Genomic DNA, 20,588 nt, shown 5'->3' with positions numbered 1-20,588 from the left:
TTCCTGGGCCCTTCCTGAGTGCCCATCCCATCACTTCCGCACTGCCTTCCAGGAGGGGTGTTATTTTCCTCATCTCACGTAACTAGCTCAGAGAGGCTTAAAACACCCCCGTGGTCAACAGTTTGGAACTCAGCTCACCAGTCACTGGGCACCACCACCATCCAGAGAGGCAGCACCCGCCCGGGCGCCTTGACAGTGGGGGAAGCCAGGTGAGGACCGGTGGAGGGGAACGCGGCTGACCCTAAGGAAGGGAGCGGGGCAGGGCTGGGAAAGGGGAGCAGAGGGGAACGGGCCTCCTTGGTAACTGGGGTGACCCATAACAGGGCCTGCCCCACCACCCAAGAGTAGATACACCAAGTCGTGACTCACACAGCACGGCTTCAACTCGCCCCTGCAGCAGCCCTGCAAGGCACACAGGGTGATCCACCCCTGCAGAAAGGGAAACTGAGGCGGCAGGAGGTGGGGTAGGGGGTGGGATTAGGCCACTAAGACTTTCCACAGCAGTTTTTGGCAGCAGTTTCTGGCAGCAGTTTTTGGTGGTGATGCAAGATGAACTGCTTCAGACCCGGGACTTTCCCGACCTGGAAACCCGGGCTCTTCTCCTCCACAGCACAGTTTCCCGGAAAACAGCCTTGTTCCACATACAGTCCCATCAGGGACAGAGCGGGTCATGTGGAAAGAATTGTGGGAATTCCAGGGCTGTGCAGGGCCGGCCAAGGCCGAGGGCGGAGGGAACCTGCCCCAAACCAGTACCGGGCCTTCCCCTTCCTCCAGTCTGGGTGCTGGAACACCTTCTCATCCAGGGAGCTCTGCCCTCTGCACTTTGGAGAAGGAGGGCACGATGGTGGGGGCTCGGGCACGGAGACCACTTGGGCCCTGGGGCATCCCACCACCTCCATCTATGGTTCCTGTTTTTGGCTGAACTGAGCAGCTTGTGCAGGCTCAGTTCCCCTGAGGAGGGATGGAACCCGAGCCCTTGGCAGTGAAAGTGCAGAGTCCTAACCACTGGACTGCCGGGAAGTCCCCCATCTGGGGCTTTAGACACATTGCTTCACCCCTTTGGCCTCAATCCTTTCTAGAAACAGAGCAGACACTCACTTAGGGGGCTGCCAGACAGGGCTTCAAGGAGCGGGTGCATCTAAATAGCAATAACTGCCATCCTGAAGGGGTGCAGACAGGCAGGCTGGGCCTCGTCCTGCACATTTGCACTTTCTCCCGTAATGCTCCCCACATTAGACCAGGAGCTGGGGCCCAGAGAGGTGGAGTAAGCTGCCCAACGTCACACAGCTAGCAAGGTGCAGAGCTGGGCTCCCAGCCCAGAGGTGTCTGAATCCAGAGCCTAATCCTTTTTAAAAAAAATTTTTAATACAGTTAATTTACAATTGATCTGCAATCAACTAATCTATATTAATTTTGATCGCCCTGCCCAGTACAAGGGCACAGGCCAGCCATCCAGCGCTCTAACTGGGAGATGGCTGGGGAAGCACCATCTAGTCCAGGGCTGCCTAGTCCCAGCTCCTCCCCCCGGGCCAATGGACGGTGGGCAGACATTGACCTCGGTGGGAGGGGGACCCTCTGACCTGCTGGAGGTCCCTAAAGGACTCTGAGGTAGTAAAGGAGGAGGTGAGAGATGGGACAGCGTGGCCCTGGGGACCCTGCAGCCCCCTCTCCCCTGGGGCAGCGATGGAGGCTCTGTGAGGACTGCATCCCGGCCGCCGAGGGGGCCGCCCACGTGTCCAGGGGCCCCATGAAGTCCAGGAAGGAAGGGGCCAGGGTCAGCAGACCAGGGAAGAGGAGGGAGAGGATGCGCAGGCACGGAGGTGGCAGGCTGGCTGCCCCTCCCGGCGCCCCAGCTGCAGGGTCTCTGGCAGATCCCACCTATCCCTGAGCTCCGCTCCTGCTGGGCACAGCCTCCCAGCATCTCCTGTGTCACAGAGGAGGGGACCCAGCCTCAGAGAGGACCGCGCCGGCTCACCTGCTGCAGGAGACAGCAGCTGAGACCTGAACACCATTGAGCAGGGCTGGCCCCAGGCTGGGCGGAGGGCCACAGAGGGAACACACCCAGGTGGAGTGAGGGGGACACCAGGTCCCTCCTGTCGCCCAGGCTGTCTTGGGTCAGCAAATTGGGTTTCCTGTCCTTGAAGCAGAGCGTCCTGCCTTGGGCAGGCTGGCCCCGGCACCCTCTCACCCCCAGCCTCAACAAGGAGCCACAGGCTCAGGGCCAGAGACAACCCTCCACCAACAAAGGAGCCCCAGGAAATGTGGGCAATGGTGAAGCCAAGCTGAGCCCAAGGGGGAAGAGCAGGGGGCTGCGCAGGGGGAAGTGGGTGGCCAGGCTAGGTGGGGCCTGGGACCCGTGCTCTGGGGGCACGCAGGATGTCCTGCTGCACAGAGGAACAGACACTGGGCAAGCCCCCCCCTCCCACCATCCCTGGGCACTGACAGGGGCTGGCACATTCCAGAAACACACACATACATGAACACACACACACATGCACACACGCTTCCTTATCAGCCAGACAACCTGGTCCTCAAGTCTGGAAGCAGCTCGGAGAGCCAGCCCTCTCCCCCCAGTGCTTAGCCCGGACAATAGAATGGCCAGGGAAACACTCGGCTCTTCGTGAGGCCTCCTGGGACCTGGTGGTGGGCAGGGTCCTGAGCACAGCCCCCCAGCCCGGGACAGGATGGCCAATGGCCAGGGCCCTGGACCCGAGCCAGCTGGTGTGCCCTGGCCCCGGTCCTGCCTGCAGTCCCTGGCCTCCCTGGCTGCACCCCTCATAGGAGCTGCCGTCTAGCCTCCTATTGACCCCAACTCAGCCTTGGGAAGCGGACCCCAGCCCCTCACGCTCTGCTGGGCTCACAGGAACACAGCCGGGGCACACAGAGCCACCTGGGCATGGAGGGTCCTGCCAGGAAAACCCTGCCTTTCTGGCTCTGGGCCTGGGTCTCCGCCTACAGCCTTCCCGCTGCCACTCACAGGCTGCTTAGCCCCCGCTTCCCCCGCCTCCCCATAGGGGTGTTCCCCACTCACGGCCCCGCCCACCTCAGGACTCACTGACAGAGCCCCCTAGCCCTGCACCCAGGGTCTTTTCTGCTTCTTTGTGCCAGGCCCATGGGAACATGGGATCACGGGGCCCCAGACCTGGCTTTATGGCAGGCCCTTGCTTCACTCCTCCTGGCCTGGGAGGCACAGGCAGCACCCCCATTTCGCAGCTGGAAAACACAGGTGCAGAGAGCTGACGAAACCTGCCTACAGCCTCTGACTGGAGAGCAAGTGGCAGAACTACGCCTGGCTCAGAAACCAGCCCGGGACCCTCTGCCTGCAGCCCAGGGGCTCAGGCAGCGCCAGGCCTGTCAGTCAGAGCCGGGGCCGGGGCTGCAGGAGGGGTCTCCTTGAGGGGCCGGGAACGCAAAGCTGTCTGGGGTGGCAGGGGCTCCCTGTGGAGAAGCTGGCCAGGACCAGACCAGGGCAAGGCTTCCTGTAGCACAACCCCTAGGTGACCTCTGCCAGCCACCGGGCTAACTCGTGGGGTCAGGCTGGCTTGTCAGTCCCCTGCTGCTCCTGAGGGAAAGAGGTGCCCCTTGTATACCTGCCCACCCCGCCGCTGGCTGTAGGACCTCAGGCCACCCGTGCTGGGGCCTGGTGTGAGGCAGCACAGACCCCCATCCCGTGCTGGCCTCAGTTTCCCCAATGAGACTAGGGCTGCCGGCCAGAGTCAGCACTCACACGCCCCTTCCCCCCATCCCTTGTTCGTGGGGCCAGAACCCCAACCTCTCCTTTTCCTCGTTCTGGCCCTGCTCCCGGCCAGGCTGTGCCTGGCACTTGCTCCTGACCCCCCAGGAAACCAGCAGGGGGAGGGTGGGGGAGAGGCAGCTGGTGGGGCCTCCATCAGCGCCTCCCTGTCAATCTCCCATCTCAGCACTCCCTTTCTTGGAGAGCCCCAGGTTGCCAATACAAACGGGGTTTCCTAGCAGCCTTGCTTGCAGGCTGGAGCCAAATTTCAGTGCCACGGGTTCGAGAGAGAAAGATGAAGAGGGAGGTTTGCAGGGGTCAGGCCTGAGTATGCTCCTTGCAGCCTCAGGTCCACAGCCAGGACTGGCAGGGTCCACCCCTCCACACACTCACTCCAGGCTGACACTTGCCCTGTGGCAGCACACAACTTTCACTGCTGGGAAGTCCCTCGCACATCTAACCCAAATACCTCAAGCTGTAGAACAAGCTTTGGCCTTTCCTTATCTGCCAGGGTGCAGGATTGCTTAGAACATGACAGAGCAGTGCCCACCCCTGTGGGACGAGGCTCACTGGGCACGTGAGGCCAGGGGCCTCGGGAAACCAGGGTTGAAGTTTGTTTTGCTCTGTAACCACGGCAGTGGGCTTTCCCAGTTCAGACTTGCCTCAGTCTCCCTGTTGGTACAGTGGGCAGGAAAAGGCAGTCAGCACAGAACCTCTGGCCGGCCCCTGGGTGTGTGGGGACACGGACCTTCTGTCTACAGTCAACTTGGCCCCGCCTCTCCTTAGACAGATACCATTTTATTTCATGTTTAGTTTAAAAATAAATACTCTGTTCTTCATTTTCACATTGGGGGTGGTGCGGGACAGTTATACAGGAGGCCTTCCCGGGTGGGCAGTACCAAAGGGAACTTCTGCACCAAACCCTCCTCCAAATGCCTGGAATGCCTCTCAGGCTTGCTGGCATGCCTGGCATGACCTCCCCTGGCCATCAGGAGGAGGAGGATGGACGGTCCCCCACGGGGGGCTTCAGGCCTGGGGCTGCGCTGGGGCTGCCTCCCAGTCCCCGGCTTGGGGCTCGGTCCCTAGGGGCAGGTGGCCGCCCCTCCGTCCCCCGGGGCCGCCCCCTTTCAGGCCAGCAGCGCTAGATGCAGGTGACCAGCACGTCCACGCCGGTGCCCAACTCGATCTCCTCGAAGAGCACGCGGCCCCCGGCGGCCCCGGAGCCCCCGGCCTTGGCGGCAGCCCTCAGCACAGCCTGGGCGTGGCGCAGGAAGTGCTGGTTCCGACGGCGGCCCAGTCGGCGCAGTGCCAGGATGGCCAGCACGTGGTCCCGCCTGCAGAGACACGCGGGCCCCCGCTGCAGACGCGACAGCTCCAGTGACACCCCGGACCCCAGGGCGAGGGGGACCCCGCGGCTCAGACTGGAAGCGCTAGGGCACCCAGCATTCCTGGGGGTGCCTGGGTCTTGAAGGGTGCAAAGCCCGGCGGAGACGGGAAGAGGCAAGCCTGATGGGAATGGCCTCTGAGCCCCAGGCCGAGGTTCCGGAAACCTAGTGGACCTAGGGAGGCAGCAGGGCGCCGCCATGCCCTGATGCCAGGAGTGTGGCAGGCAGGGGAGTCAGAGCCTCTTCCCCTGAGAACCCTGCTGGGGAGCCCCGGCACAGCGGCAAGCAGAGAGGCACGTGGGGTGGGAAGCTTGGCCCAGTGTGCTGCCCCTCCCGCCCCGAGCACCCCAAAGAGCTGGAAGCACTGTCTCCCGCAGCCAGGGAGGGCCGGCCAGCCTGCGCAGGAAAACCCCGAGGGGCCAAAAGGGAAACCTTCTGCCTATTCGCAGTTACTCTGAATCAAGGCCAAACAGATGCAGAGGGCTGGGATCAGAGGATTCTCTGGTGGGGCGGAGCGGGGCAGGGGACCAGGAAGAGGCTAGGCCTGGGCTTTCTGTCGCCTCCCCATCCTGGAATCTCCAAGGCCTGAGGAGATTCAGCTGGGATTTCCCGGTGCGTGATGACTCACCACCCCCCAACACACACCCTAGGATCAAAGCCTTCTTCCTGCTGGCAGGTCTCGGGGCTTCCAGAAAGGGCTTTCTCCCGGAGCTGGGGGCCTGTGCCTCCCCCTAAGACTCGCTGGAGGAAGGGCTCTGGCTCCCTTCAGACTCCAGGGACCACAAGACTGAATGAGGACGGTGAGATTAGAACACCAGGGAAGGGCAGCGACGATCCCACCAAGGCCCCCACAGCCTGAGGGTCCGGGGCCCACAGGTCGCGCTGCTGGCACCTGTGCACGGAGGCCGGTGCTAGTCCGAGCCCCGCCCCGAGGCCCCCTCCCTGTCTCCCGTCCCAGAACCAGCTCCGGGGTAGGAACCTGATGTCAGGGTAGCTTCTGATGAGCGTCTCCAGGTGCCGCCTGATGTCGTCTTTGTAAGTCTCACCCAGTATGTCAGCCACGCATGGGATAGCTTGGCCCAGCCATGTGGCCTGGGAGCCCTGCAGAGACGCAGCGCGGTGGGCCACCCCCACCCCTGACTGCAGCCCCTCGGTGAGTGCCCGGTTTAGCCCTCCTGCAGCCACCACTGTGGCCCCACCGGGACTGCCTCCCGCCGCGCGGAAGGGGTCGCGCCCTGGCTCAGGGTTCCTCTTCCCTCCCCACCACACAGCACAGAAGAGGCTTTCTGTGTCTACTCAGGCAGGTGAGCCCAGGCCCCGCGGGGAAGGCCTGCCTGGCATCAGACGGGGAGTCGGGGACCAGCGGCCCAGATCAGGGGTGTCTGTGTGGGGAGGATATGCCTGAGCTCTCTTTGCTGGGGGTGGGGTGGAGGAGAGGTCCCACACAGTCCCCGCCCATCAGACGGGGCTGCGACCCTCATCCCTCCCCTACATCCCCCACAAAGTACATGCAAATCAACGCAAACATATGCTGCGTGTCCTCCCCACCTGGCCCGGCCCCAGCACTTGGAGAGTGCCTCGAATCCTTTGCCAAAGCCCGCCCACCGGGGGTCTCTTACAGGGGGCGAGCTGAAATCAGACTGAGCGGGGCGCTTTTGGAGGGTTCGTGGGCTGGAGAACCCCCAAGAAGGCCAGCGCCCGGGGGCAGTCGGGTGATGCTCCTACCAAGCACTGGAAGGTATTGCCGATGGCCTGCGCCTCGAGGACCATCTTCTGGGAGCCGTTCCGGCGGTCCACACCCCGGAGCCGCTCGCGGGGTCGCAGCGCCTGCGCCAGGTACTCGCGGACAACGTAGCGGTGCACCTGCTGCAAAGTCTCCTGGGGGTAGAGGTCAGGGTCACCGGGAGGAGCCCAGGGCATGTGCCCACCAGCGCCTGCCCCCACCCCCGGATACCTGGGCCAGGGGTGGGGCCATGTGCTCGAGGAGGCCCGAGAAGGCCACCACCTTGTCCATGAGGGGCTGCAGCAGGTCCTGGGTCAGCCAGGCCTTGGTGCACAGGACCCTGAAGAGCGGCTAGGGGCAGAGCGGTGGGCAGTCGGCCGAGGGCTGACCCCCAGCACCCACTAGAGCCTCCCCTGGGGTCCGGGCGTCCTCCCCTCATGGCTCCGGACAGGGGCGATTCAGGACAAAGGGCGAGCTGGCATCAGGAAGAAAGTCTGGGGAGCTGACCCCCTTCTCTACGGTACCTTGGAGACAGCCCCTCTCCTGGCTCTAGACCTTTCCCTGATGAGAAATCTCTGAGACTGCCTCCTCCAGGCCGGCAGGCCCCGTGGGCATGGTTGGAGTTTGAGCCTCTAGCCAGCCCTTGCCTCGGGAGTCCTGGCGGCGCTTTGAGGGGCTGGATGAGGCGCCATTCCCTAGATGCACCCGCTCTGTGGAGAGGGTCCTCAGAGAGTCTCAGAGTTGTCTCTGAGAGGAGAGTGAAAGGGTTAGTCGCTTAGTCGTGTCCGACTCTTTGTGACCGCATGGACTGTACCTCCGTCCATGGGATTCTCCAGGCAAGTGTACTAGACTGGGTTGCCATTCCCTTCTCCAGGGGATCCTCCTCACCCAGGGGTGGAACCTGGGTGTCCTGCAGTTATAGGCGGATTCTTCACCAGCTGAGCCACCAGAGAAGCCCAGGGCGTGAAGGAAGAAGGCAATTGTTCCCAACTGTTCTTGCTCAGCTGGGAACCTGTCTGGGTTCCCTGCCTGCCCCTGAAACACCACCCCAACACGCCCCTACGGTAAATGAGTGCTGTGACTTGGGCCCCCGGGATCCAGGACACAGGGTGCACCTGCTGGGCAAGGAAAGTGGGGAGAGAAGGGCCCACCCCCTCACCTGCACAGCGCCCTGCAAGCCCTGGAGCAGCCGCTTCTGAAAGGTTCGGGCGGCAGCCCCCAGGGCCTTCTCCAGCTCTCCAAAGCTTTCTGGGAACTTGGCCAGAAGATGAGTCCTGGGCAGGGGGAGGGGCCAGGATTGGGGAAAGTGGGCAAGGGCTCACGGCCTGGCATACAGTCGTGAAGGCTGGGTGCCACCCCAGCTCCAATCACTCAGACTATAGTGTGAAGGGCAGCCCCCTGGGGCGGCACAGTGAGAAGCCCTGGGAATGGTCACGTGAGGGGGCGGCAGTGCGCCCGGGAGCCGAGCACGGAGGGGTGGGCCAGGGGAGTGTCGAGGTCCCACCGCATGGCAGGGCCCCTGTGGCAGGGCTGAGCCAGACCTCATCCCTCCTGGCGACAGAACAGTGCAGCACAGCCCCTCCTGGCACAGAGGCCCTCCTCAGACGCTCGGGATAGTCGCTCAGTCGAGTCTGACTCTGTGACCCCATGGACTGCAGCCCGCCAGGCTCCTCTGTCCATGGGATTCTCCAGGCCAGAATACTGGAGTGGGTTTCCATTCCCTTCTCCAGAGGATCTTCCCAACCCGGGGATTGAACCCAGGTCTTCTACATTGCAGGTGGATTCTTTATCCTCTGAGCTCCCAGGGAAGCCCTCTGAGCCTCATAACTGCCTCTCCAAATATCACAATGTCCCCATTTCACCATTGAGGAGACAGGGCTAGGCTCTCCCAGTTTGCAGCCCAGGGACACAGAAAGTGAAGTCTCTCAGTTGAGTCCAACTCTGTGACCCCATGGACTGTAGCTCGCCAGGCTCCTCCATCCATGGGATTTTCCTGACAAGAGTACTGGAGTGGGTTGCCATTTCCTTCTCCAGAAAGGCAGGGACACAGAAAGGCAGGCTAAATTTCTATCAGGGCTTGACCAGAGATGGCCTACACCAGAGTCCCCTGTGCCCAGGACCAGCCTGGCACAGTCTAGGGACAGAAGAGTGTTAGCGAGCCAGCGCTTTACCACGGTCGTGCTTTGGGTTCCCAGATCCAACAAGTACTGCCTGCGTGACTGTCGACCAGCAGCAATGCCTTTCTGAGCCCCTACACTGCATTCCCGTCTGTCCTTGGGGACGTCAGGCCATCAGCAGTAGCTGATGCGTCTTCAGTTGGGGGACACTATGGCTTGGCCTGGGGCTGAAGGCTCTGGCAGCCCACAGGGGAGGGCCACTGTCCCCTGGAGGTAGAGGAACCCAGGCTCCGGCACCAGCAAGGCCCTGAGGGTTGGGGTCGGGAGGGAGGCAGGCTTCCAAGAAGAGACAGGGTCCCTAAAAGTAAGAAGGCTGAGTGGGATGAGGGAGGAGAGATGGAGCCCTGGGTGGCAGGGATGAGCTGGGCAAGGGTGGTTGGAACCTCGGCCTCTGCTCAGCCCTGAAGCTCCCTGCGTCCCTCCCAGGGCCTCAGCTCTGCGGGGCCAAGAGAGGACCCCATGGCGGGGACAGGGGCGGGGCCGAGCACAGAGAGAGGGTCCCCTTCAGAAGGCCTCTGGGGATGGCCGCTTTGGGGCCGCAGGGCCAGCGTCTGCGTGGCGGTTCCCAGGGCTCGCGCGCCCCCTGCCGGTCCCGCCTGGCACCGCGGGACAAACCCACCTGAGCTCCTCGCAGGCATTGATGCTGGCGCACAGGTTAGGCTCGGTCACCGCCCCGGACTCCAGAAAAGCCTTTTCGAACCTGGGGGGCGGGGTACGCAGGGGCCTTGGAGACTCTCCCTGGCTGCTAAGACCCCGAGTCCGCCCTCCAGGTTTCTCCCTCCCAGTTGTCCAGAATCTCGTATTCCGAGGTAACGGGATGAATGGGTCCCCCCAGGGACAACCAGCTTCCACACCCTGGCCACCCCGCCCACCACATCCCGGCCCAGGATTCGCCCGCACCTGTGCAGGAAGAGCCCCAGCGCCCGCGCGCAGATCCCCAACGTGGTGGCCTCCAGTTCTCTGGAGATGGCGCCGGCCGCCTTCACGTGCTCCGCGACAAGCTGCGAGCGAGCGCCTCTGAGCCCTCTGTCCCGATGGCCCCAGCGACCAATCGTGGCGCAGGGACGTCTCCACCCTCCCCGCTCTGCCTCCCAGTCTCGGCTCCGACTTCCAGGGGCCCCGATTTCCAGGGGGTCAGCCCTCCCAGCTCCGCACATCCACAGGGTCCATCCCCCTACCCCGCTCAGCTGGGAGCTGTGGCCTCGCTCTCCCAGCCTGGTCATGAGACCCGAGGACTTCTGCCCGCTCCCCACGTGGGGCCTCAGGCTCCCGTTCGATGGGGAGAGGCTGTTGTGACTGTGTCTTATAAGAGAGTCTCCACCGCCAGAGGCCCAAACCCACGGCCTTCCCTCCGGCGCACCATGCAGACGTCGAAGGACAGCGGCGTGTGGTAGAGGCCCTGCAGCTCTTCGGGGGCCTCCGCAGCCGCCCAGCGACTCTGCTCCAGCTGCAGGATGCCATCGAAGCAGCTCGCGATCTTGGTCTGTGCGGGCCAGGGAAGGGGCCGCGGTGAGACCCTCCCAGGAGGGAGACCCCCTACCTCCAAGCCCTAGGGCACGCCCTTGGCGACAAGGGCACCCCTGCTGGGGCACAGGCCCATGCCCAAGGCCGCAGAGCCGAGAGGCTCTGACCCTGGGCACTGCGCCTCCTTACCCCGCTGGCATTGACCACCCTCTACCTGGACCCCGCCCACTTCGCCCGGCCCCGCTCCGGACTCACCTCCAGGAAGCTGGTGTAGTCGTCTTCCAGTCGGGCCCAGACGTCCGGTGCCAGGAGTGGGGGCAGCGGCTCCGAGGGCAGAGCCTGGTCCTGGGAGCCCAGGAAATCAGGACTGGAAGGCAGGGCGGGGCCTGAAGGTCTGGGCGGGACTCTGATGTGGCCGCGGCTGTCCCCACTGCCCTCTGCCTTGGCTCAAAGCCTAATGCCATCGCTGTGAGGCCCGGAATCTGGGCTTCCATTCACATGCCCAGCACCCCAGCCCGCCCTCCGGGATTCCGTGCCAAATGCCCATCCACTCGGTTTCCCACCTCAGGATTTCCTGGCTAAGCAGTCGGCAGAGCGTGCCCCGAAAGCATAAAGGCAGTCCGGATGGACCTCGACCAGCTTGCTTCGGGAGTGACCTCCACCCTCTCGCTCGGGGTTCACCCAAATTGAGCTCTAAACGCCCCCAGGACCTTGCAGTTCAGGGTCCAGCTAGGATCCAGCCCACACCGGGGCGGGCGCCTGTCTGCAGCCACGCAGAATATTAAGGAGCCCAGCACTTTGGCGCCCCTCCAACTGCCCGCCTGCCTGGGGAGCTGGGGAGCTGGGGAGCGCTCAGGGGCACGGGGGACCCACCCCATCACGTTCTGCAGAGCCCTGCAGAGCCGAGGTGTCCATCCAAAGCAAGACTGGGGGTGAAAGCCAGCCCTCAAGAGCGCGGTGAGCCGTGGTTGTGTCCAGCCTGGAGGGGGCGCCCTTGGCCAGTTCACTCAAAGGCCCCGTGTGGACTAGGGGGGACTCCCTGGGCTCGCCGCCTCGGAAGCAACCCCGCCAATAGCGCTCCAGCTTCGGGAACCCGAAAGGGAGAGCACCAGGGTCTGGGAGGGGGAGGAGAGGATGTCAAAGGGCTCCCGGATCTCGGATCTTGGGTGCCTAACAGCCAGCACTCTCCCGGGGAGGAAAAGGAGGAGAAAGGTGCCCTGTGCCCTTCAGAGCAGGTTCCCGAAGGCCTTGCGGGCGGGCAGTGCCAGCCCCTCCTCGCCCTCGCCCCACCCCCCGGCCGCCGGCCCGGGCCTCACCTGCTGTAGACGTTGGCGGCCCAGTCCAGCAGCACGTAGAGCTGCTCGCAGCCGCGGGCGTCGTGCGCGAGCTCCTGGAGGCGCCCGGCCACCGCGCCGTGGAAGGCACGCAGGTAGGCCTCCCACGCCGGGAAGCCGGCGGCCGCGTAAGCGGGGTGCACCTCCCGCTGCACCTTCTGCAGGTCGCGGCGAACCAAAGCGCCGAGCTCGGCCAGGAGCCGCGCCAAGTCGGGAGCAGCGTCGGCCGCCCCCGGGGCCTCCCCCGCGCCCGCCTGCCGCACGCGCTCCTCTGCGCTCCGCCGCACGGCGTCCTCCCAGTACTGGCGCCAGCGGCGCGGCGTGCGCAGAAAGTCGCCGTCTGCGGGGGGCTCCGGGTGGGCCTCCTCTTCCGCGCGCACCACTCGGGCCAGCTCCGCGAGCGCGGCCGCGTCCACGCCATCCGGGCCCAGCGTCTCGCGCACGATGGCGCCGATCTCCGCGGCCAGCCCGTCGTAGTGCAGGCACACGTCCATGGCGCGCCGCGCAAAGCCCGTGGGGTCCTGCTGGAAGGCGCACGAGGCTTTCTCGGTCACTAGCCCCGTCTCCAGGTGCCGCAGCCGCTCGAAGGCGGCTAGGAGTTGCCGCTCGGAGATGAGGTCTGCCACGGACGTGCCTTTTGCAAGGTCGGGCGAGAAGAGGGCCAGTGAAGGGGGCGCTCCAGGTAAGCTGGTCGGCCCCGACCCTACACCCCGGGCTGGCTGCCTGGCCCCAGAGCGCTACGGAAGGCCTGCACCAGGAGCAAGGGACCCGACTGCTCTAGGTCCTTCGGAATTGCCTTTGAAGAGGCAGATCCCAGGTCCCAAGCCTCGTTCAGATCATGCCTGGGATGGGTCCTGCCTCCCCTTGCCTTCAGCCCCTACATCGGCCGCTGCTCCCTGCATGGAGCTGGACCTGGTGGCCTCCAGTGCAGTCCTGACTCAGGTCCAGTGGGGCCAGAGCTCAGTCTGGGCGTGCCCTTGGATGCCCAGGTTCCTGCCCGCGGTGTCCAGCTTCAGCCTTTCTTGTTCCCCGCTATTCCCCGCTCTGGGCCAGCCTCCACCCCCAGGAGCCCTCCACTTTCTCCTGCACGCCCTCTTCAGGGCTCATCTCCTGGGTGGCCCCCTAATCTCGCCTAGAGGTGGTCTTGGCTCCCAGGCACCCTCCGTGATCCTGTGATCTGACTGGGCCAGTGCCTTGTCCACCAGTCCGGTTTGGCCAGGAGCCAGGCTGTGGAAGCCCGTGGAGTTCTGGGGCCCTGCAGATCTGGGTTCAAATCTCATTTTTCCACTTCCCAGCTGTGAGACGTGAGGCAAGTCACTTAACCTCTCTGAGCCCCACTTTTCTCAGCTGCCCTTGTTGAAACGCTGGAAGAATTTTACCGTGCAGTTGTGCCGGGGAAGGGGTTTGGGGTGGCTGGGGAGGGTAACCCATCAAGAAGCCTGGGCCCCGCCCCCTCCCCACCCCACCCCCTCCCCCCGCCTTGGTTTCCTCCCCTGCTCAGTGGGGGCGGGGCAGCCCTCACCTTTGACTTCCTCAGGCCCCGCCCCCGTGGACAACCGCCGGCCAACATCTTCCTTGGCCTTGGAGGACCCCTTCCTGCCGCAGGCTGGCCCTGGCTCCGAGGTCACCCCGGTCTGGTCCACGGCAGGGCAGTTGTCTGGAGTGCGCCGCAAAGACCCGAACAGGAAGCGGCCGCTGAGCCTGAGCAGCCCTGCGTCTCCCTGGGAGGCTCGAACCGAGGCCCGCTGGCTCGCCCTCGAGAGGGCCCGCCGCAAGGTGCCCAGGCCAGGCCTGAAGCCCTCGTGCTGGGCGCCGGGCGCGTCCTCGCTGCTCGCCCGCCGGGCGCCCTGGGCTGGGGTGTGGGGCTCCACCGGCTCCTGGGGGCGGTGCAGCTCCAGCCCAGAGGCCTGTGTCTGTGGCAACGGCATCTTGGCAGCAGCGGAGCTGAGGGTGAAAGGGAAGCTCAGGAACTCGGGGTGGGGTGGTGGTGGGGCGACCAGTCCCCGGGAGCAGACACCAAAACCCCATGAGATCCGCAGGGGGCGTGTGGGGGCCCAGGCGCTGGTCGGGGAAGCTTCCCACCACCACCAGAGGTGACCCCAAAGCTGTCAAAAGGAACTGTTGCCAGGCAGCTCCCGTGGCCTGAGCCGTCCTTATGCCAGGATGCAGCTGCTTCTGCAGACACGGACAGATACTTCTATCAGGAAGCCTCCCCTGGCACCATGTTCCATGACGGTCTCCCCTGAGTACCCACCCGCGCTGGGTCTGCCAAGCCAGACCCTCCCACCAGAGCTGGAGAGGGAAACGAAGGTGCAGATCCCAGGGCTTAGCCCAGCCCGCAGCCCACAGTCCCCAGAGTGGGCTCAGCAACCACGGCCAGAGCTTCCTGAACCTCGAGTCCTGAGGCCTAGCGTGTCTACCCCCTCCACAGCGCCTTCACTGCCCCCTCACCCCTCAGCTCACCCCCTTTCAGCCATCACACTCACTGCTTCTGCTCAAAGCGGAGCTCAACAGCCCCCTGTGGAAGACGGCCACCCCTTTCCCTGGATGTCCCAGCACTGGACGGGGGTGGGGTCAGGTTGGAGGGGGCTGGCCCAGGCCACCCAGGGCTTATCGAGGCCTTGCAGCCTGCAGGGAAGGCTGTGGGAGGGGCCTTGGTTCTATATTTAACCAGGGGCTGAAGGCTCCTAACTCTGATTCTCACCCATGATCTCCTCCCCACTGGCCCCCGTAGAGGACGGGGAGGGGGTCTCCAGGGCATGGAGGCCTGAGCACAGGGCCCTCACCACCTCCAGGCTCCCCCAGTCTCTGCTCATCCCCACCCCCTTTCAGCCTCGCCTGGCTGTTGGGGAAAAAGAAGAGAAACTTCTTGGCCTGCTGGGACCTCCCACACACCGCACTGTGTAAAGACAATTTGAAGTTGGTGGGGGCCAGCAAGTTTTCACTTCAGCCCAAGGAACTAGGGCCCAAAAGAGGGCAGGACCGGCTGAAGTCACTGACCAACCAGAGGCTGAGCTACCCCCCATCCCCCAGCAACCCCCCACCACGGGGACAAAGGCCAGGCTGGAGCCAGCACCTGTCCCCTGGGTGATATTGGGCCGGAGCGGCCTCTCTGCAGGCCTCAGTGTGCCTGGGGTGATTGACACCAGGATGGGCAGGGCCCAGCCCCTAACCCACCCCCTTCCCCGCACCTGCCAGCAAGATGTCCGTCTAGGGGCAGACATGCAGGGGGTTGCTGAGGCCTACCTTCCTCTCCCAGAGGCAGCTGAGCAGCTGGAAGGAGGCTGTCCCGAGGGAGGGGCCGGCCCAGGTGCTTCATGGGAGCCTTATCAGCCCCGCCCTGGCCACAGGTCATGGTTCCCCCAGGTGCCAGGACTCAGGGACCATGCCCTCAGGTCAGCCCCAACACAGCAGGGAGCATCGTGCCAGCGGCCATCTGACCCTGCCGCTCCCCAGCCCCCGCAGTGCCCCCCGGTGCCCAGCAGGGGCAGGAGTGGGGAAGGAGCCATTCCAGCGGGGCCCAGCCTGCCCTGCTCTGGACTCTGTCTCCAGGGAGTGTGGGGGTAGGACAAGCCAGCCTACCTTGGTTGGCAAGAGCTCACACCTAGTAAGCACCTACTGTATGCTCAGTCCAATGCCTGGCACTGTCAGATCCCCATGACAACAAAGTGACAGGGTGTCATTCTCCCCACTTTATAGATAAGGAAACAGGCTCAGAGAGGGGCAGGGTCTTGCCTTAAGCCACACAGCTCAGGGATAGGGAGTCAGGACCAGCCCAGGTCTGGCTAGGAACCTGGGAGCAGAGGCTGAACCCTGTCTCCCTGTACCAGCAGCCCAGCGTTGCTGCCCAGGGAACCCTTTCTTCTGGCAGAGGGTCTGAAGATGGGCAGGCTGCCAGATGCCAGGAGTGGCATCAGACTTGAAGTTCTCCAGGAAGCCTAGGGGAAAATTCTGGGGGAAGAGGGGCAGCTGGCGGCTGGGTCTCACGGGAGGTAACAGAGGCAGACGCTTGAAACCCAGCCACCCTGCCTGACCACCTCGTCCCAAAGCCCATCGAGGCCCCCTGGTGTTCCCTCTGCCCGCTGCCCCCTGAATCCTGCTTCAGCAGCTTCCCAAGTCATTCTTGACCTTCAGGAGGCACCAATCAATCAGGTCACTCTCCTGCTTTAAACCCTTCCGTGGCTCCCCACAGCCTGGCATTAGAAGCCGCCCTCGCCCCCCATCAAGGTCTGAACTTCCTCCAGCCTCACGCCCGGGCCTCCTGGGCCTGCACCCAGCCCGGCTCCCGGCTTCTGCTCAGGCAGCTCCTCCTCCCAGCCTCTCCCTCTGCTCCCCAGCGCTGACCTGGATTTCAGAAGCTGGGGTGCAGTCGCCTCCACCTCCCAGCAGTCCGTGGGCTGTGCTGTGCCACCTGCCTGCTCATCAGGCCTGGACTGGCTCCCTGGAGATGGGGCCTCCTCACTGGCCTGGGAACCTCTGTCCATCCACCCCTCCTTACTGCCCAGAGGCAGCCTGCGGGGGCAGTGAGCCTTCAGTGTGAGGATCACCCCTGCCTGTGCGGGCCCTCTCGGGTATCAGGCTGGTGTCTTCTGGGCTGCAGAGTCCCTGCTGACTCTGCCATGGCCCCGTCCCAGGCCTGCCTCCCCAGCCATGGGGCCTCTTCCTGGCTCTCTCTCTCTCTGTTCTGTTGCCCTGAGTGTTCAGAGGCCCTGGCCCCTGCACCTTGGCCTCAGCTGAGCTTCAGGAGCCAGGAGATGCAGGCCTGGGCTGTGCCCTGAGGCCCATGTTCTCCAGGTCAGGGTATCGCGCCCACTGCAGGGCCAGTAACAGGGGTGGGAACACCACCCAGAAGCCATGCTTACTGGAAGCTCCCACCTGAGGCCACCCTATCTGTGACCAAGTCACGTCTGGGCTCCCCTCACCACTGGGTATCTCCACCCTAGCTTCTACCCGCTTTTCCCAGGCTTGCCCTCCTATAGCAGCTCTTCCCAGGTATCCCATCGCAGTCCCAATCTTTCCACCTCCCCAGGGCCTGGGCCATCACCCCATCCTTCAAAGCTCCAAAGTAGCCACCTGGGGCAGAGGACTGCGTCTCCCTCGTACCTCCCACCGGTCATCCCCCCATTGCCTGGTCACAGGTCCTACCTGTACTCCTTCCTAGACCCCCTGGAATCCATCTCCTTAGAGGGGTCGGGGGTCTTGCCAAAATATAACCCTCCCTTAAAGCCCTTCTCTGCGGGTAAGATTCTTCTGAAATAAGGAAGAAGACAAGCATGTGTGCTCTCAGCATTCAACATTTGCCTGGAAGATCTAATTAAGTCAACAAGGCAAGAAAAATGAATAAGAGGTATCAATATTGGGAAAGACCTGATAAAAATGTCAGTATTTGGAGGGGATGGATTACCTGCTTAGAAATAGCTTTCTTAAACTCCAGAAAAGCCTATTTTTAAAAGGTTATTAACCGGACATGGAACAATGGACTGATTCAAAATTGGGAAAGGAGTACGTCAAGGCTGTATATTGTCACCCTGCTTATTTAATGTCTAAGCAGAGTCCATCGTGTGAAATGCTGGGCTGGATGAAGCACAACTGGAATCAAGACTGTCGGGAGAAATATCAATAAACTCAGCTACGCAGATGACATCACCCTTATGGCAGAAAGTGAAGAGGAACTAAAGAGTGTCTTGATGAAGGTGAAAGAGAGTGGAAAAACTGGCTTAAAATTCAGCCTTCAAAAAACGAAGGTCAAGCCATCCAGTTCCATCACTCCATGGCAAATAGACAGGGAGAATGGAAACAGCGACAGACTATTTTCTTGGGCTCCAAAATCACTGCAGATGGTGACTGTAGCCGTGAAATTAAAAAACGCTTGGTCCTTGGAAGAAAGGCTATGACAAAGCTAGACAGCATATTAAAACGCAGAGACGTTATTTGCTGACAAATGTCTGTAGACTCAAACCTATGACTTTCTCAGTAGTCATGTATGGATGTGAGAGTTGGACCACAAAAAAGGCTGAGTGGCGAAGAATCGATGCTTTTGAACTGTGGTGTTGGAGAAGACTCTTGAGTCCCTTGGACTGTAAGGAGATCAAAACCAGTCAATCCTAAAGGAAATCAATCCTGAATAACTATTGGAAGGATTGATGCTGAAGGCGAAGCTCCAATACTTTGGCCACCTGATGCAAAGAGTTAAAAAAGACCCTGGTGCTGGGAAAGACTGAAGGCAGGAGGAGAAGGGCATGACAGAGGATGAGATAGTTGGATGGCATTGCCGACTCAACGGACATAAATCTGAGCAAACCCCAGGCGATGGTGAAGGACGGGGAGGCCTGGCGTGTTGCATCCATGGGGTCGCAGAGTCGGACACGACTGAGCGACTGAACAACAACAACAAAAAGGCACTTAAAGCCTCCCTTCTTGAGGCTTCCTGGTGGCTCAGTGGGAAAGAATCCACCTGCCAATGCAAGAGAGGTGGGTTCGATCCCTGACCCGGCAAGATCCCATCTGCTGCGGGGCAACTAAGCCCTTGCACCCCAACTATCGAGCCTGTGCTCCAGAGCCCTGAACTGCAGCTACTGAAGCCCGCGTGCCTAGACCCTGTGCTCCACAGCAAAAGAAACCACTGAAATGAGAGAGGCCTGCCCTCCACAACAGAGCGCAGCCCACACTGGCCAGAGCTAGAGAAAAGCCCCGCAGCAATGAAGACCCAGCATAGCCAAAAATAAATAAATACCAATTTTAAAAAGGCTTCCCTTAATTCAGCAACAAAATATAACACTTGTCCCCACCCCGCGCTGCCGTCACCCTCAGGAGAAACACACCCTCCTGCTCAGCGCGGCATTCAAGGAAGCACCTGGCCCCTGCAGGTTCCTCTCCTACCCTCTCTCTCTCACTCACTCGCTCACCCACTCTGGTCACTCGGATGCACTCACGTGTCCTCCACACCTTGTACAGACTGTTCTCTCTGCCAACAGTGACCTCACTCTCACCTTCTCCAGCTCCTTCACGGCTCAGCACAGGCGGCTCCTCCTGCAAGAAGCCTTCCCTGACCACCTGAGCCCCAGACCACAGTCAAGACCTCCTGCTCCACGCCTGGTTCCTGACCTGTGCATGACTTCTCCCATGACTGAGGGGCACTTCCAGAGTCTGGGGTATCTTCCCCTTGACCAGGAGCCCCCCAAGCAGGGAGTGGGCCTGACCCAGCGTCCAACCATGGCAGGTGCCAAGGAAAACAGATAAGCAGTTTCATGTAGGCGCATCAGCCCATGGGTGTGCAGCCACTTTTGTGACTGTGGTGTCCCCTGGTGTGTGTGTGCCTCAGAGGGTCTGTGAGTGGCTCTGTCCATGAGTCTCCATCTGTCTGCATGTCTTCATGTCCCTGTCTGTCTGCTTCCTATCTGTGTGTGTGTGTGTGGTCATTGTGACTTGAGCTGGCATACTGCTCTGGGCTCTAAGCTGAAGCCGATAGCCTGGAAGGCCACTGGCAGAACCGGAATTGTCCTCAAGCCCTCGAATCCCCGCCTCCTGCCCACAACACCCCAGAGGCCCTCCTCCTCTACCTGCGTGGACATACCTGCCGGGTGAGTAGACGCTGGGCCCCAGGCAGAGCAGGGCCACCAGGGGAAGCCGGCGGGGCCGGGCCCTCAGAGCAGGACCCGGGCGATGAGGCCCCTGAAGCAACCAGAGGGATTGAGCCACGGCTGGGGCTTTCCAGCTGCAGTCAAGCGGGCCGGCCCCAGCCCCACCCCAAGCCCCACCCTCCACCAGGAGCCCTGCTTTCACTTTGAGATGGCCTCCCCCCGCCCCCCCGCCCTGCTCAGAGGCAATCACGCCAACCTTTGATCCTGCAGCAGTGTGGAGCCCAGCCCAGGCTCAGGTCAGGGGCCTTGGTGGCTGTCGGCTTAAAAAGTACTCACAGCCTAAAAGTTGAGAGTTGCATTCCATTTGGTGGGCAGTTTTAGGACTTCAAGCCTGGGAAGCAGCACCTCAAGTACTCTGAGAGAACTGCTCTGAGAAGGGGAGCAGGGGACTGGTTATATTGAAGTTTTGCAATGAAAGGTAGTCTTGTTAAAGAAAACCAGATATCCCAAGTCACGAACTTCGGCACTTTTCTGTGTGGGAAGAAGCAAGAGGCTGTCACTGAAATCATTGCTTTCATTGGACCTCAGCTGTCAGGGCCGGTCATCTGCTCTTCACATCCTGAGCTTCCTTCCTTTTCTCAGGCCTCACTGTCGGGGGTGGCTGTAGTCTGATGGTTGCTAGATAGCAGGTATTCTTGTGTCCCCTTAGGGCTCACAGGTTCACACTGGAGGGCTGCAATTGCGGTCAACTGTGACACCCTTGTTTACTGATACGACAGGAAATATTCCATTGCTCCTTCCCAGGTGGCTCAGTGGTAAAGTTGCCAATGCAGGTGACCCGGGTTCGATCCCTGGGTCTGAAAGATCCCCTGGAGAAGGAAATGGCAACTCGCTCCAGCATTCTTGCCTGGGAAACCCCATGGACAGAGGAGGCTGGCAGGCTATAGTCCCTGAGGTTGCAAAAGGGTTGGACACAGCTTAGCGACTAAACAACAATTTCTCAGGGTGAAGGAGAGGATGAGGGGTAGCACTCTGGGGTCTGTAGGGAGCTGGCCTTGCTGGGGACGGCTGGGACAGCCCGTCCCTCGTGGTCAGACTGAGGCTCAAAGGAGCAGGAGCCAACCGGCTGGAAGTGGGCACCCAGCCCACGGTGTCCAAGCCCAGAAGGACCCTTCCCTCCAGGGCAGAGTCG

The 20,588-nt window shown here is 62.1% G+C and overlaps 1 protein-coding gene across 15 annotated transcripts; it reads right to left on the bottom strand.

Annotated features, from left to right (window-relative positions):
• Positions 1-4,512: 4,512 nt before the first annotated feature.
• On the bottom strand, positions 4,513-19,564 carry LOC138423587 (exocyst complex component 3-like protein 4). 15 transcript variants are annotated; one of them, XM_069559656.1, is made up of 14 exons: positions 19,390-19,454; positions 18,806-18,845; positions 13,339-13,760; positions 11,799-12,450; positions 11,356-11,461; positions 10,738-10,827; positions 10,379-10,501; positions 9,919-10,019; positions 9,638-9,718; positions 8,001-8,115; positions 7,073-7,192; positions 6,844-6,996; positions 6,098-6,219; positions 4,513-5,067 (listed from the first exon to the last, which is right to left on the bottom strand). In XM_069559656.1, exons 3-14 carry the CDS (start codon positions 13,742-13,744, stop codon positions 4,875-4,877), a joined length of 2,262 nt encoding a protein of 753 aa, XP_069415757.1. In that variant the 5' UTR covers positions 13,745-13,760; positions 18,806-18,845; positions 19,390-19,454; the 3' UTR covers positions 4,513-4,874. The 15 variants fall into 15 exon arrangements, 13 of the variants coding, with proteins under 13 accessions (XP_069415757.1, XP_069415763.1, XP_069415766.1 ...); XM_069559662.1 differs by lacking the exon at positions 11,356-11,461 and having other exon boundaries at positions 10,738-10,849; positions 19,390-19,562; XM_069559665.1 differs by lacking the exon at positions 18,806-18,845 and having other exon boundaries at positions 11,356-11,597; positions 19,390-19,553.
• Between the last annotated feature and the right edge of the window lie 1,024 nt (positions 19,565-20,588).

The sequence above is a fragment of the Ovis canadensis genome, chromosome 18, assembly GCF_042477335.2.
Source record: "Ovis canadensis isolate MfBH-ARS-UI-01 breed Bighorn chromosome 18, ARS-UI_OviCan_v2, whole genome shotgun sequence".
Classification (NCBI taxonomy): domain Eukaryota; kingdom Metazoa; phylum Chordata; class Mammalia; order Artiodactyla; family Bovidae; genus Ovis; species Ovis canadensis.
Note: the sequence above shows the minus strand (reverse complement) of the source record. Positions and strands in the feature narration are given on the sequence as shown.

Coding starts and splice junctions, on each gene's coding strand:
- LOC138423587 (XM_069559652.1), bottom strand. CDS start 16,300: ATGGACAGAGGTTCCCAGGCCAGTGAGGAGGCCCCATCTCCAGGGAGC. Junction 10,828..11,355: donor GCTCTGCAGAACGTGATGGG/GTGGGTCCCCCG, acceptor CTGGGCTCCCAG/GACCAGGCTCTGCCCTCGGA. Junction 10,020..10,378: donor TGTCCTTCGACGTCTGCATG/GTGCGCCGGAGG, acceptor GCTCGCTCGCAG/CTTGTCGCGGAGCACGTGAA.